The sequence below is a fragment of the Rhincodon typus genome, chromosome 1 (genome assembly GCF_021869965.1).
Source record: "Rhincodon typus isolate 14 chromosome 1, sRhiTyp1.1, whole genome shotgun sequence".
Lineage (NCBI taxonomy): Eukaryota > Metazoa > Chordata > Chondrichthyes > Orectolobiformes > Rhincodontidae > Rhincodon > Rhincodon typus.
Window position 1 is genome coordinate 139,260,488 of NC_063332.1, and position 17,885 is coordinate 139,278,372.

The 17,885-nt window shown below is 41.7% G+C and overlaps 1 protein-coding gene across 1 annotated transcript in view; it reads left to right on the plus strand.

Annotated features, from left to right (window-relative positions):
- LOC109911274 (microtubule-associated protein 9-like) overlaps positions 1–17,885 on the plus strand; it is a 179,344-nt gene that overhangs the window by 153,752 nt on the left and 7,707 nt on the right. The window contains exon 6 of the mRNA XM_048600419.1: positions 8,747–8,882. Within this exon, the coding sequence (XP_048456376.1) occupies positions 8,747–8,882 (136 nt within the window). The remainder of the gene's footprint in view (positions 1–8,746; positions 8,883–17,885) is intronic.

The window sequence follows — 17,885 nt, forward strand, 5'->3', positions numbered from 1 at the left end:
CGCAGGGCCAAATGGCCTCCTTCTCCTCCTATCTTTTATGTTAACCAACCCCAACAGTATTAGCACAATCAGTCCCAGTCCTGCTAAGATGTAACCCATCCAGCTTGTACAGGTCAGAACTGGTGGGAGTAGCTCTTTACACCAGGTTCAGTCAATCCTCCTGTTCTGATACTCATTGACATGCTGCATTGGGGAGTAATCTTGAGATTACTGTACTTGAGATCCTGCTTTTTAATTTCTTTCCCAAATCCCTGAACTCTGCTTTCTGGATCTCACCCCTCATGCCAATGTAGACAATTATTTCTGGCTGACTCCCTTCCCTGCAAGAACGTCTTGTAACTGCTCTGTGACATCCTTGGCCATGACATCAAAGAACCAACACACCACTTTGGAGTCCTGTTTAATGGTGCAGAAACATCTGTCAGATCCCATGACTATGGAATTTCCTATCACTATATCCTTTCCATTCTTCTTAGTCCCACCCTAACCATTGAGATGTCCTTTGTGCCATGGACTCATTTTTTGTTTCTCTATTCATTCACAGGATGAGGGCATTGCTGGCTAGGTCAGTATTTATTGCTCATCCCTAATTGCCCAGAGGGCAGTTAAGAGTCAACCACTTTGCCAAGGGTCTGGAGTCACATGTAGGCCAGACCAAGTAAGGATGGCAGTTTCCTTCCCTAAAGGGCATTAGTGAACCAGATGGGTTTTTCCAACAATCAGCAGTAGATTCACTGTCATCACTAGACTCTTAATTCCAGATAATTGTTGAATTCAAATTCCACCATCTGCTGTGGCGGGTTTCAAACCCAGGTCTCCAGAACATTACCTGGGTCTCTGGATTAACAGTCCAGTGATAATACCACTATGCCATTACTTCTCCATTCTGTACCTTGAAGGACCAGGCCTTTTGCTTGTTTTTTTTTTTTTTTTTTTAAAAAATGGATACTGATTAGCAAGAAAGATACACTCAACTACATTGCCTCTCACCTACCTTCCTGCAAGAATACGATCCCCTACTCTCAATTCCACTGCTTCCACCGCGTCTGCTCCCAAGATGGGGCATTCCACTCCCACACATCCCAAATGTCCTCTTATTTCAAGGACCGTAACTTCCCCCCTTTAGTGGTCGAAAATGCTCTCGACTGCGTCTCTTGCATTTCCCACACCTCTGCCCTCACATCACCACCCCCCCCAAACAAAAACAAAGACAGAATCCCCCTTGTCCTCACGTTTCACCCCACTAACCTCCATATCCAATTATCATTCTCCGCCACTTCCACCACCTGCAATCCGACCCCACAACCAAAGATATATTGGCCTCCACACCCCTATCTGCCTTTCATAGGGACTGCTCTCTCCACAACGCCCTCGTCCACTCCACACTCTCCACTAGCCCCACCACCTCCAGCACTTTTCCCTGCAACCGCAGGAAGTGTTACACCTGCCCCTACACCTCCGCCTCACCTCCATTCAAGGCACCAAACAAAAAACTTTCACACCAGAGGTTCACCTGCACATCCGTGAACGTGGTCCATTGCATCTGCTGGTCCTGATGTGGCCTCCTCTACATCAGTGAGGCCAAGCAGAGGCTCAGATCGCTTTGTAGAGCATCTGCGCTCTGTTTGCGACAAACAGCAACACCTTCCAGTCATGAAACATTTCAACTCCCCCTCCCACTCCCACTCCCTGGGCAACATTTCCATCCTGGGCCTCCTCCAGTGCCACCCAGAAACTGGAGGAGCAGCAACTCCTATTCCGCCTTGGGAGCCTACAGCCCAATGGCCTAAATGTGGACTTTACTAGTTTCAAAACCTCCCCATCCCTGGCCTCATCCCATGACCAACCCTCCCCCTCATCTCCGCCTCCTTGACCTGACACAACCTGTCCATCTTCTCTCCCACCTATCCGCTCCTCCCACCTCACTGACCAATCCCCACCACTCACGACTTGCACTCACCTATCACCATCCCACCTACCTTCCCCCAGCACCACCCCTCCTCTCTCCATTTATTTCCAAGCTCCCTTCCCCCTCCCCCATTTCTGAAGAAGGGTCCCAACCCGAAACATCAATTTTCCTACTTCTCTGATGCTGCCTGGCCTGTGTTCCTCCACCTCCTCACTGTGTTATCTCTGACTCTAGCATCGGCAGTTCTTACTATCTCCAAGATATACTCACCTCACTGGTTTACTTAGACTGCCTGGTCGTCACCCATTCCCTCTCTGCCTCCAGTGATATCACCTCCTGGTACATGCAACTCAGTTTTGTGCTTCGCAACTGCAGTGCAGTGATTCCAGCTGGTGCTCAAGTTCCAAAACCCAGAGTTCAACCTTGTGAAGCAGACTGACACATCCTGCGTGTGTGTTTGTCTGGGACACATGGTAAATCCATAACTTCACACATTCAGTAGGATATACACTCCTCTTGGCCATTCTGACCTGCCCATCCTGTATTGTAATAAATACATTTTTATAAATAAGAAAGAACTTACTACAAAATATTAACAAACTATTTTTCAGAAAAAGCGTGTTAAAAACTACACAAACTAAATAACTAATTTTCACTTGAGAATCACAGAATTATATAGTACAGAAGAAGCCCTTCAGCCCATTGAGTCTTCACTGACAAAAATATATTACTACCTACACTAGTCCCATAGCCTTGAATGCTAAAATACTTCAAGTGCTCATCCAAGTACTTGTTAAAATTGGGAGGTTTCATGTCTCAACTACCCTCCCAGTAGGTGCATTCTAAACCCCATGCCAGGTGAAACGGGTTTTTGTCTCAAATCCCGTCTAAACCTCCTGCATCACATTTTAAAATTATGTCTCCTTGTGACTCTTTGACTAAGGGGAACAGCTGCTTTTTATCATCTTGTCATGCCATCGTAATCATACACCTCTAGCAGATTCCCCACTGCTCCAAAAAAAAAAAAAAAACTCAAGCTTATCCAACCTCTCATGGCTGAACTGCTCCATCCCAGGCAACAACCTGGTGATCTCCTTTGTACCCCCTCCAATGCAACCGCATGCTTTCTGTAGTGTGGCAACCAGACTGCACAAGGTTCTCCAAATATGGCCTGATCAAGATTCTGTACAGTTCCAACATGACCTCCCCACTCTTATAATCTATGCCATGACTGACAGAGGAAAGCTTCTCATATGCCTTAACTACCATATTAACCAGTCTTGCCACCTTCAGGGATCTGTGAACGAGTATTCTAAGTTCTCTGTATTCCTCTGAGCTTCCTACTGTTTTGCCATTTGTTGAATATTCCCTTGTGTCCTTCTATATTCCAAAGTGCATCACCTCACATTTGTCAAGGTTAAATTCCAACACTGTCAACCATCTGGCCAATCTTACTGTCATCCACAAACTTACTTATGATCTCCCTTACCTGCCACATTCTCATTTCATCTCATTTAAAGATTAAAAATACTGACCCAATCTGCTCACCAATCAGCTGCTTTCTCTGTACTCATGATGCTATCTGTACTGCTGTTAATCTCAATACACAAAGGCTTCTTGATCCACACCTTTTCTCCTGTTGTGCTCTGAACACTATTTTTTTGCAGTAAATTTTAACTGAAGTGCATAGAGTCATAGAGATGTACAGCACGGAAACAGACCCTTCAATCCAACTTGTCGTTGCTGACCAGATATCCTAAATTAACCTAATCCCATTTGCTAGCATTTGGCCTATATCCCTCCAAACTCTTTCTATTCATCTACCCATCCAGGTGCCTTTTAAATGTTGTAATTGCACCAGCCTTCACCACTCCCTCTGGCACCTCATTCCATACACGTACCACCCTCTGCATAAAAAAATTGCTCCTTTGGTCCCTTTTAAATCTTTCCCCTCTCACTTTAATCCTATGCCCACGAGTTCTGGATTCCCCACTCTGGGGAAAAAGACCTTGCCTATCTACCACGCACTCATGATTTTATAAACCTGAGGTCACCCCTCTGCCTCCAATGTTCCAGGGAAAATAGCCTCAGCCTATTCAGCCTCTCCCTAAGCACAAACCCTCTAACCCTGGCAACATCCTTGTAAATCTTTTCTGAAACCTTTCAAGTTTCACAATATCCTTCCTATAGCAGGGAGACCAGAATTGAACACAATATTCCAAAAGCGGCCTAACCAATATCCTGTACAACCACAACATGACCTCCCAACTCCTATACTCGATGCACTGACCAATAAAGGAAAGCATACCGAACCCCTCCTTCACTGCAACTCCACTTTCAAAGAACTGTGAACCTGCACTCTTTGTTCAGCAGCACTCCCCAGCACCTTACCATTATGTGTACAAGTCCTGTCCTGATTTAAATGCAGCACCTCACATTTATCTAAATTAAACTCCATCTGCCACTCCTCTGCCCATTGGCCCACCTTATCAAGGTCCCGTTGTATTCCGAGGTAACCTTCTTCATTGTCCATTACACCTCCAATTTTGGTGTTATCTACTATCAATACCTCCTATGTTCACATTCAGATCATATAAATGATGAAAAGCAGTGGACCCAGCACCAATCCTTGTGGCACACCACTGGTCACATGCCTCCAGTCTGAAAAGCAACCCTCCACCACCACCTTGTCTTCTACCTTCAAGCCAGTTCTGTATCCAAATGGCTAGTTCTCCCTGTATTCCCTGTGATCTAAGCTTGCTAACCAGTCTACCATGAGGAATCTTGTTGAATGTCTTACACTTTCCCTTCTGCCCCGAATTCGTACTTAGATTCAAATTCCCAATTACTTATTGTTCTCTGTCTCACTCCATCAAAGCCTCCTTCACCCTGACTGTGCAGTTTATCATTTTATAAAAAAGTGTGTTATTGACTCATTGGGACCTCTGCAGAATTTCACAGGCATCCACTCAAACATATCCAGATGAGTGATGCCCTCTTCACTAAACTGCACCAATTTATTTGCTTCCTCATGGATCAAGGGAGTCAGACAAACTGGCCTGTCAGTTTTGCTGTCATAGTAAATATCATAGAGGCAAGATGGAATCAATTGCACACAGATTACCATCAAAACTCCATGAACAACCTGCAGTGTCAATCGAAAGGAAAAGTTCTTGCTCCTTTAATGTACAGATCATCTGTGACCACACAGTCAGAGGTCTACAGCACAAAAATAAAAGGCCTTTCGGCCTATCAAGTCTGCTCAGGTCGAAAACAACCATGTAATTATTCTAATTCTTGGCCCATAGCTTGTAGCCTTAACATCGCAAGTGTACATGTAAATATTTCACAAATGCTATCAGGGTTTCTGCCTCCACCGGCTTTACAGGCAGTAAGTTCTAGATTCCCACCACCCTCTAGGTATAATAAAAATTCCTCCCATTCCCTCTAAACCTTCTACTCCCCAACTTAAACCTATGTCCCAGTCACTGATCCCTGCACCAAAGAGAAACCTTTCTTACTGTCTATCCTATCTATGCCCATCATGATCTTATACATCTCATTCATCTCCCCGCTCAGATTCCTCTGGTCCAAGAAAAACGCCTGACTATCCAATCCCTCTTCATATTAAAATCTATCCAGTCTAGGCAATATTGTGGTAAATCTCCTCTCTACCATCTCCAGGATAATCACTTTCCGAAATTAGACCAGCCAAATACTTCAGGCTATTCCCAAATCCAGGCAGATGTCATAGTTCCAAGATCCTGGAATGCTCAAAAGGTGACTGTTTCTTTTCATGCTCTCACATAAAAGGCTGGCTGTTGGGAGACAGTGACTGCGTTCCTCAAGTCCAGGATGTTCAGACCTGTCAAGTATCCTTAGATTGACACCAAGGAGAGATGCAATGCACATGATTCCACAAAAGCCATTATTAAACAGTCCAAAAACTCCCTGAAAATGAAGTTCAGATGTCTGGACCAGTTGGCGCACTACAGTATTGCCTACTTTTGGAGTCTCCTACATCAATGTGGAATGCTGCGCCTTCCTCAACTGAGAGGATGTGATGCCTGCAGTGGACTACACAAATCCAAAAATTTCCTATCCCACACCACCTCACCCACCCAAGACCCTCAAAAGAATGAAGTACTTCATAGCTTAAGAAGGGTCCTGAAGAAGGGTCATTGGATCTGAAACATTAACTCTTGTTTTCTCTCCACAGATGATGCCAGGCCTGCTGAGGTTTTACAGCAATTTCTGTTTTTGCTTCACATCTCATTTGGACATAGCATACTTCATATCCTGAGAAAGTTGGCCTGGCTATGCAGACCCCAGTTGGGGGAAAATACCTTTCCTTCCTAAACCCTACAGAGCCCAAACATTTTACATTACTTAATAAATTGTCTCTGCACAATGTCATGATCCTAGATCAAAACTGTCTTCACTCTGACCTCTTCAGCCAAAGTAAGTGCTCCTGAAAGCAATCTCGGAAGCCTTGACTACAATCCTCAAAATGTTAGGTCTACACTTTGCTCAATCATGACAGTAACTTGAGCTGCACACATCTCTGATGATGTGATACAATAAAATGTGAAGCAATGGAACAGCAGTATCTGTGTGATTGGAGAAGATGCTTCACACACTCAACTTTAGACAATAGTGTCAGCACCGAGCAGCATAATGGTACCACAGCAAATGTAGTGCAAGTGAATATATAATTATAGAGGTGCAAATTGGGTACATGTGATGAACACACAGGTGCCCTCAAAACATTGTCCTCTTTCTTTGTCTACATTTCAGTGTTGCCCTGATAGCCACCAGTTGAGGTGGAGAAAACCTGCTGACAACTAAACGGTGACTGTGATGATTTTGGTGGATTTAGAGAGTCCCAACCTAATTAAAGTCTTCTACAGAGGTGGCAGATGACCATTCTCAGGCTGATCTGCTGTGGGCAATGGTGTTACTCTCACAAGGGAGATGGAAAGATACAGAACCTGCAGACTGTCCTGAAATAAAGCTCCCATGTTATCTGGCTTATACTTTTAAGTTACTGTGGTGTCTGCTGATACCTCCATATATCCTTAAGTTGAAGAGCCACCTGGAGTTAGGTTGAGATGCCTTTACCCATTTCGCTTTGCCACTGATGCCGGGCACCTGTGGCTGCAGCAGTGGAGTGCAGGTTTGAGGATTTTTCCAGCAACCAATGCAGCTGTCACACTTTCCATGGAAGCAAACAAGCATTCACATACCAGAGCCACAACAGTAATCAGAACTTGGATTGACCTTTTCATCATCTACTTTGGTCTACGGAGGGCGTGCGGCATTGATGTCTGATGATCGCCCATGTCTGTGCAGGCTCACCATGTCTCTTATGGTCAACACAGATGCAGGTCACCTGCATTGAGCTGAACAGTTGCCTGATCTCCATCAGGGATCTAAGGTCTCCAATCTTCCTCAGCTAGTTGTGGACCTATTTCACTGATGTGCTCACCAGACTGTGACCTCAAACCTACACTAGATAGTGGACCCCAAATGTCTGTGTTCGTTCAGGTTGCAGTCAAGATCTCCTTTGAGGTATCAGAGACATCCTGCTCAGAGTTCAGCTGGGTTGAGGTTATAACATCTGTGTTTCCTCTTCTTGCTAGTATCTTTGAAGAAGAATTAGTTGGTAAAGACATGTAGTCCCTACGGAGACATTTAATGATACTGCCTGCACAGCTAAGAGCAGATTGCTATGTTCCACACTAGTTTCTTGCAATATTCCTATCTCACCATCTGAGCAGAATGGCCACAGTGCTCCCCAGAAAGGGGAGAGGATCCGACCCAGGACTGTTCCCTGTACCTCCTGTTGTGTGTTATCTTGTCCTGCAAACTGAGTAAGAGAAGGCTTAAGACTTTTCATAATATGTGCATGAGCAGCTTATGAGCATAACAGCCCTGCCAAGCTCCAATTCCTCAACAGTGAGAGTGAGCAAGAGGTGCAGTGCATGGAATGTTTTAGAATATTGAAAGGATGATGTGATTATGAGCCGTTTAGTATACATCATCCACGTGTTCCTGAGGTTCATAAGCAATGCAATATGCCTTTGCAGTTATACAGTTAAACTAAATGTGACCTTGCAGCGAGTAGATGGTATCACTTACCCTTGTCGAGTGCAAGAGTTCATTGATTTTGTTCTTTACTGGCACTGACTTCAATCCAGGTCATCCAGGTCTGATGGGAGGGCTTCCTACTGCCATCCTTAGATAAGAGGACCTCCCTTCTTTAGTGGACGACCAGCAGGTCTCACAAAGTGAGACTGAACCTTGGGGCCAGTTTCTGCTGAATTAGAGATAACTCCAATGGGGTAGGGCAAATAACTTAGAATCAGCAATCCTACAGGCCCGCAGTGAGTGAAAGCCTGCCTGGAAGGCCTTTCAAGTATTGCACTCGAATTTTTGACCCCAAAAGCTCCCAGCAGGGTGAGAACTTCTGGCCCCTGCATCAAAAGATTCACCATTCAATTCATAAAACAACTGGTATTCACGTGTAATGTGCTGAAGTGACTGTGTGAGAACTTCGTCCCAAACCCTGGTTGAAGCAATCATCTCCAACATGCCCAACACCATTCTTCACCTCCAAAATGGAAAGTGCTGGTTGCTTTCTTTCAGTATTTTTAATATAGCCAAGTTAAATCAGTCTTCAAATGGTCTGTAGCCATTTGCTGCAAGTTGCTATTGGGAGTCCATATTTCTTCACTCTGCTCAAGCTGGTTTTCCTGTTCATAGTAGCTTTCTGCATTATATGTAGCTTTACTACAACTGATTTAATGTTTTTCCTGTATTTTATGACAACGTAAGGAATTCAAATAAAAAAGTAGCATTGAAGCAAAAGATGAAGGAAAATGCTAAGGAAGAACAGAAGAAGAAAACTGAAGAAGCGTATACAAAATACGAGAGAGAAGAGATGGCATCAACAATGTATGAGAAGTGGCTGGTAAGATTTGAAGCAAATACAGGAAATATTTTGGTGTACATTTAAAAGAACTCAAATGTAGTTATGTTTCCATTAAGTAATAATGAAATACTAAGAATAAATTGGTTGTTCAAGATCACTCCAATATCTTTCAAATTTATGAGCAATTAAATTAATTGTAAAATTTCCTAACCTCTCAATGCTTGCCCACTAAGAATATGTTATGATGCCGGTGAGCCTGATGTTTGCAATTTGTAGAATCCCTACAGTTTGGAAACAGGCCATTCAGCCTAACAAGTCCATACTGCCCCTCCAAAGAGCATCCCACCTAGACCCATTCCCCTACCCCTGCATTTTCCCCATATCTAACCCACCTAACCTAAATATCCCTGAGCACTATGGGCAATTTCGCGTGGCCAATCTACCTACCCTGCACATCTTTGGACTGTGGGAGGAAACCGGAGCACCTGGAGGAAACCCACGCAGACAAGGGCAGAATGTACAAACTCCACACAGGCAGTTGTCAGAGGGTGGAATTGAACTCGGGTTCCTGGCACTGAGACAGCAGTGCTAACCACTGAGCCACCGTGCCACCCATCATACATTGTATGATGAATAACTTGATACCATTATTTATTGCAGAATGTATTCTAACTTAACATTGGAAAAGTCTGCAACTAGTATATAAATAATAAAAACTTGTTATATAGTACCTTCCATGGCCAGTGTTATCCTAAAATACATTAAATTGTTGTACTAGAGAGATATGAATAGGTTAAGCCAGTGGGCAAAACCTTGACAGGTAGAATATAACATAGCTATAAAATGGAAAATGTGAGGTTATGTACATGGCATGGCAAATAGAGAAGCTAAATATTATTTAAAGGTGAAAGACTGCAGAAAGCTACAGAATAAAAGGGAGACCTCGTCCATGAAGTGCATGAAGCTAGGATCAAAGTTCACCAGATAAAAGGTAAGGCAAGTGGAATGTTGGCCTTTATTTCAAAGGGAATGGATGTACAAAAGTAGTAAGGTTTTGCTAAAACTACACAAAACACTGGTGAACATGTTTTCAGACCCTTATCCAAGGAAAGATAAGCTAGCAGTCCAGAGAAGGTTCATTAGGCTGATGGCTGGTGTTACAACACAGGGAAAGCAAGCCAAAGTAAATCAGCCTTGTGATCACTGGATTCGTAACATAGTGAAATTAAAGTATTCAATGACCCTCAAAATTACCCAATTATTCCTAACCAGACTTTACATATAACAGATCTCAGGCACCAAGTGTATAGCTTAAAAAAAATGAACAATTTATTATTAGTATTGCAACTTAAACAGAGGAAAGCTAAACAACAGATAATCTAATTAATAGCTATGCTTAAAACCCAATTTTCTTTGGTTGTAACCCCTCCTCACACAGACAGGCACAGTTAAAAGGATAAATTAATAAGAAAACAAGAATTGTAATTTGCCAGTTCCAACACTCTATCAAGTACTAAGTCTTTATGGAATCTTTGAATATTGCATTGTATTCCAGGCAGACTGGATTATATCCTTCTTGAGTTCTGAAGTCACCAGTCAATGTAAACAGTTTCCAGCAGGCTCCATGAAATACTCACTTATTTCTTATCAACTGGGATTATTTTTCCTCAGAACATTCAACAATTCTTTAACTGAATATGCAACTAGAAAGAGTGAAATAACTGCACAGAGGCCAGTATCCTGTCACCAAATTGCCCTTTATTTACTTGAGCACAGTACACTGGCTGTGGCCGGCCAGCTCAGAGTCAGTGCCCTGAACCATGGAGATTCTAAATCCCCTGTTAATATTAGTCAGTCAGGGCTTTCTGATTGACCTAGGTTAACAACCCAAATCAAGGATCTCATTGTCAAGACATCCACCTGGTTCCAATCACTACACAGAGAAAAAGTCAAACACAGCTTCCCAGTCCAACAGATTGAGCCTTTTGGCCCCCCAAAATGTCAAAACAAGTTCAAAATTTTCTCTCTTTTTCAACATTCTCTCTGGTGGGCTGGCCAGTAATGGCTTCCCCTTGATTGAACCAATGGAACATCTGACCAGCTGCTAGTGTTTAAGTATCCTGGTGCTGAAAAGTCTGCAACATCCTTAGAACAGTAGTTAACCTGCAGTTATCTTGTCGGGCCAGTTCCCATATGTAAGTATCAGTTTGTTTGACCTCTCTCCTTTAAAGCTGCTGTTTAAAGTTCAACTCTGAATCTCAGCTCACACAGTTATGAATCAAAAATGAGGAAAATAGAGGAAAAACAGTGGTGGTTTCAACACAGATATAGAAGGACTGTCTTACAAGGAGAGGTCGCCTAGGGCGTGGCCTTGTACTTATTAGAATTTAGAAGAATGAAACATACAAGATTCTTATGGAACTTGACAGGATAGATATTAGGAGTTGTTTCTCCTCATAGGGAAGACTAGACCCAAAGGTAACAATCACAGAATAAAGGGTCACACATTTAAGAGAGAGATGAGGAGGAATTTCTTCTCTTAGAGAGTAGTGAATCAGTGGAATTCTTTACCACTATTGAAATTGGGCCATTAAGTATAAAAAAATCTATCTCAGATTTGAATAATCAGTATGGGAATCAATGGTTATGGGGTAAAGGCAGGAAAGTGAAATTAAGAATTATCAGATCAGCCATGATCTTATTGAATGGTGGAGCAGATTTGATGAGCTGAATGGCCCATTTTTACTCTTATTTCTTATTGTCTTTAACGCAGCAGCCAATTAGTACACAAATTCCCTCACATAGCAACATGATACTGACCAGTTAAATCTGTTTTAGTGGTGTTGATAAGTGCTATCTACCCTGCTGTTCCTGGAAGCAGTGCTAAAAGATCTTCTACATCCACCCGAAATGGAAGTCAGGGCTTTCATTCAGCATCCCATCTGAAAGGGAGCACCGGAACAATGCACTGTGCTTAGTGCTGCATTGGAGTGTCAGCCCAAATTATGCATCTCAATCTCTGAACCCATAACTTTCTAACAGATTTCTTAACTAATAAAGAAATTTACAACAATGTGATCATTCTCTTATATCTACAGTCATTTATTTTTAAATCATTCGCTGCAGAAATTAAAGACCGCATTAAAGTCATTAATAAAAATATCATAATTATATCTTATTTCATGTTCCATTAATTAGTCTCAGAAACTGTATTTTAATTCATTGCCAAAAACATACTAATCTAATAATTTTGTAGTACATAACAAGTATTGCTCAAGAAAGAAAGACACGTTTTGTCAAAGCTTTTTGGCTTGCACCCACTCGTCCTGACAAAGTTTCAGTTAAACGTGTTTATTTTTCAGCACAAATTATTCTGTTGAACTTCAAAACTGGTTTAAAAATTGTATCCTTTAATTATTTTCTGAAAAATAAATCCACCATATCTATATTTGAAATATTTGTTCAAGTCTATTCTTTGCCCATTTTTAAAACAGAGCATTCCCTTAGTCGACAGTAATGAATCTGGCCATCCTTAACATTAAATTAGACCAGACTCGGGAAGACTTTCTTGCAGTCCCATGCTTGAAAGGAGTCATATGGATTCACATTCCCATTCTTAAATGAGAATGCAAGAAAGATCTCACAATAATGGCTGAGCATAGTAGCCATATGGTCCTTCAAGCCTGCATTACTAATCTGGTTGTGGTCCTGCTCAAATTTCCTGTTTGCACCTCATAACCTTTGACTCTATTGTGTCTAAAAGCTCTAACTCAGCTTTGAATGATATTAAAAGACCCAGCCACCAATACCTTCAGCAGAAAGATTTCCATTCTCTCATTACCCTTTGAAAGGAAAACAAAATCCTCATCGCTGTCTTAAAAGGGAAACATTTTATTATTAAACTATGTGCCCTTAATTTTAGTCACCTGCTTCTGTCCCCCACCAGTCCTCTCACGATCTTGTATGTTTGAATAAAATCAGCTCTCATTTTTCAAAACCCCAGTGGATGTAAGCCTGATCTCTCCCAACTGTTCTGTAATCCCTTTGTCCAAGGAATAGTTTGAGTGACCCTCCTCCAAATTCCTTCTACAGCAATTTTATCATTTTTTTTCCAAACATGCAAACCAAAACTATACTCCAGATGTGGTCTCACTAACACCCTGTCCAGCTGCAGTAAAACTACCCTTTTATATTCCATTTCTCTTTTTATAGAAAACAAGTCACCAATTTTCTTCCTAATTTTTTTTTTGTAATTGCATTCCAACATCAGTTGATTAAGGTACTAAACACTCAGATCCTTCTGTACCGCTAGGTTCTCTGCATCTGTCTCCAAATAAATAGTCTACGGTATTTTTCTATTCTTCCTGCTAAAATTGAGTAGTTCGTATTTAGTCATGTTATACTCCATCTGCCAAATTTTGGCCCACTCAGCTAACCTGTCTAAACATCTCTGCAGACTCTCTACCTATGCCCAACGATTTACTTGCCTACCCATTGTAAATCCTCAGTATCCACGAGTTCACAACTTGTGAATTTGCCTACCCACTCCAAAAAGCAACTAGCAACAAAATTCAGCATCCATGGCTAAACTCAAGTATCGATGAGTTTTAACTACTTTTTAACCTCTATTTCTGTGTCAACTGTAAATTTAGCTACCATACATTCGATCCGCCCTTATCCAAATCATCGATATAGGTTGCAAATAGTTGAGGACCAAGCCCTGATTGATCCTTGTGACATTCGACTAATTTCAGCTTCGCAAACCTAGAATGTGAAACACAATTTCCCTCTCAGAGCCATGTCAGCCCTACCTGAATGTTATGACTTTCAAAGTATCCTGCCAATTCTGAAGATTCACTTCCAGAGAATCATAGCTTTAGTAGCTGTTTTTTCTATTCAAATACTTAGAGAAACTTTCTCTGTTTATATTTGCCAGCTAGCTTTCTCTGATTATTCTGATTTCTGCCTGTTTGTTATTTTAATGGTAAATTAATTTTATTTACAAAAATTAGCTTCTTCGAGCTGAAGACAATAAGTCCTTCGACATGTTGAGTTATTAAATATCTCCTTTAAAGTCTGCCACTGCAATTCTATTGACCCACCTTTACACCTAGTTTCACAGTTCACTTTAGCCAGCTGTGACTTCATACCCTCTCCTGATTACCTACAATTAGGTTTAAAATTAGTGACCTCTTAACTTTTACTATTTAATATCTTCAACATATTCTACATCTTGATCTTTCAAGTTAGGATCATTTCTTAGTACTGAACTAAGCAGTCCTAAATTATAAGAGCTGCCCTGCCAATTTTTCAGAGATTTCTGCCATTCCAAATATAGGCATTAGATCAGTTAATGGGACACCTTCTCACTTTTTGTCCAACACACTTTCACGGGGTGCTGCTTCCACTCACCTCCTTTTACATAAACAGCCATGGTAAATATCAAGTGACAACACAAGAAATAGAATCAGAACAGAAATTGCTGGAAAAGCTCAGTGGGTCAGGCAGCATCTGTGAAGAAAAAAAAACAGAACTGAGGAAGTGTCACCAGACCCAAAATATTAACTGATTTTTTCTTCACAGATGCTGCCAGTCCTGCTGAGCTTTTCCAGCAACTTGTTTTTGTTCCTGATTTAACAGCATCCGCAGTTAATTTGGTTTTTAAATAGAATCAGGAGTAGGCCATTTAGACATTTACAACCGGTTTCACCATTCAGTAAAATTATGGTCAATCTGATTCTAGACTTAATTCCAACCCCATATTCTCCGATCTCTTGTAAATCATAGACCTGTCTAACTCAGCCTTAAATATTTTCCATTACCCAGCTGCCAGTGTTATATATTCCCTAACAATCCTCTCAGCAATTACACTGTCAAACTCTCTCAAAATGCTTTACTTTGGTAAAATCACTTAGAGTCAGAGTAAACAGCATGGAAACAGGCCCTTTGGCCCAAACTGGTCCATGCTGGCCACAGTGCCCACTCAGCTAGTTCCAATTGCCCACCTTTGGTCCATGTCCGTCAAAACCCTTCCCATCCATGTACCTATCCAAATTTTTTTAATCTTCTCAATCTTCTAAAGAGTATAGGTTCAGCCTACTCAACTTTTCCTCATATGACAAACTATTTGTCCCAGGAATCGACTTAGTGAACCTCCTCTGAAATGTCTTCAAAGCAAGTATATCTGTTCATAAATAAAGTGATCCAAACTGCCTGTAGTGCTGAAAACAGTCTGCCGTAGTCTCCTCCACAGACAAAGTGGTACAGGATCACCATTTTACGACAAAGACAGATCCGAAGCAAATCAGCCTTTCTATCTCTGTATTTGCAATAGGATAAATTTAAATCCAAAGACCCTCAAAATTGTTCCCAATGGTTCCAAATCAGACTTTGTTTTGATTAACCAATCCCAGACTCTGCGAATAATGAATTCTCAATACCAGTTTTGTAGTTTAAAAAAAAGACTTAGCAATTTATTAACCATGTAGTAACTTGCTTAAACACAGACATTAATTAGATTACTTTGTTATTTAACCTTTATTTTCAGCCCCATTCACACAGGACAGATAAACACGGAGCCCTGCAGAACCTCACTTAAAATAGCTTTCCACTTGCAAGGGCAGCCGTCCACCAGTCCACCATTACACTTTGTTTCCTGTTACTAAGCCAACTTTGGAACAATTTCAACTCATTATCCTGTAACCCATGGGCTTTTACTTCTTTGCTAGTCTGCCACGTGGGACCTTGTCAAATGCTTTACGAAAATCCATGTAGACAGCATTCATTGGACTACCCTCATTGATCCTCACCGTCACTTCCTCAAAGAATTCAACCGAATTTGTTAGACATAACCTTCCCTTAAAAAAGGGATGCTGACCACCCTTGCTAGTCCATGTCTTTGAGTCATCTCTCAGGATTGATTCTACCAATTTGCCCACCACTGAAGTAAGGCAAACTGGTCTACAATAATTTGGCATTTCCTTCGTACTCCAGATTCAGATAATATTTCCAGACGACACAAAGCCGGGTTGGTGGGTGAGCTGTGAGGAGAATGCAAGAATGTTTGTGTGATTTGGTCAAGCTGAGTGAGTAGGCAAATGCATAACAGATTAATATGGATAAATGGGAGGTTTTATCCACTTTGGTAATAAGAACAGGAAGGCAGCTTATTATATGAATGGCTACCGAATGAGGGAAATATACAACAAGAAGAAGACCTGGATGTCCTTGTACTTCGGTTGCTGAAGGTAAGTGTGCAAGTGCAGTAGGTAGTAAAGAAGGCAAATGGTATGTTGGCTTTCGTAGTGAGGTTTCAAGTAAGGGACAGGGATGTCTTTCTACACTTATATGGGGCCTTATAAGAGACCGCGCCTGGAATATTGTGTGTAGTTTTGGTCTCCTTGTCTGAGAAGGATATTCTTGCTGTAGAGAGAGGGCAGCAAAAGTTTACCAGACTGATTCCTGGATGACGAGCAGGACTGATGTAAGAGGAAAGGCTGAATCAATTAGAACTTTATTCACTGGAGTTCAGAAGAATGCGGGAGGATCTGATAGAAAACTATAAAATTCTAACAGCACTAGACAGGTGAGTGCTGGACCTCCGAGAGTGGTTCCACCTGGAGAGGATTTGCTTGTACCCCACGAACACCAGCTACAGTTCAATGAGGAACCTAGGGAGTAGATACTCGGGAAGGAGCAGTCGATCTCTCTATGGAAAGAGAAGTGAGGAGTGGTGGAGAAGGCAGAGTGAGCCAGTATGTTACTGGTCACAAGAGGGGTAAGATGCAGGGAAGCTGGAGACCGGAATTTTTTTTTTTTTTTTTTTTTTTTTTTAAAATCATCAGGGTATGATTGGAGGGAAGAGATTCTCCATCCATCTCTCAATCGCATCCTTCGATTCCTAAAGGCAAACCGATGACGAATTTAACTGGGTTTGCCCCAAAGAAGTAGATTTAAGGCTTGCAATGGAGGGAGATGCCAGGATAGGTTCCGGGCAGAGGCCTGTCCCTCTGATAGAAGCTGAAGCGGCGGGGCTGTTGCTGCTAGCGGTGCCATGCACTGAGTGGCATACACTTAGTTTCTGCAGCACTTGAGTTCAAGTGGATCCACCAGGAAGCTTTAGGATATTTGTTCCTGTCTCAGTTGTTGTGTTAGTCATTACAGGTATTGCTGGTTGGATGTCAGGACGTTTATGTCGATGGCTAAAGGTCAATTTCAGAAGTAAAACAAAATCGACATTTTATAAGCAATCATTTAAAAAGTTCCACTTACCATTGTTCACTTGCTTCGGTTTCCGAATCAATTTATTAAGTCAGTCTTTTCAGTTTTCATCTGAAATAGTTGACATTTTGGGGAAGTTGCAAACACTGGTTTGAGATGTGTGTAGTAAGGAGAAATAGTTCAATGGTGAAATAAAATTAGGTATGTTACAGCCTTACAGTTTGTCTTGGTAAGAGACCCTTCAGCCCATCATGTCCACACCTGTTCAACAAGCACCTATCTATGCTAGTCCCATGCTCGAAGGGATGGTTTCTGTTTCTGCCATATTTTCAGGCAGTGAACTTCAGAAGAAACAAATTCATCCTTAAAATCCCTCTAGATCTTCTGCCTTTTACCTTAAATTGATGTCCCCTGGTTATTAAAGTTAGAGCAGAAAAAATATTTTTAGCTTGCTTAAACACTTTGTTTTGTTCTTTAAATGTATATGATTATTTATTGCTCAAGAATGTTTCACACAAGTGAATTGAGACATTATGATCTTCAGTAAGAGCTGATTTTCCACAAACAATTTTAAGCAGTCAAGATCAAACTTGTGCCTTTAATGTTAGAATATTATACGCACGCATACACATATGCACATACATACATCCACCACCACCCAAACCTAAATGGACTCAATTCACCCACTTGTCTAGTCTGACCCAACTAGAACTGGCACCTCTTCACAACCATACTGGACCTGACACAAACCCCACTTCTTCCAACCTGACCTAAAATGACCCTGCAGGGGTCAACACCCCTCAACTCTACGTGACCCAACCG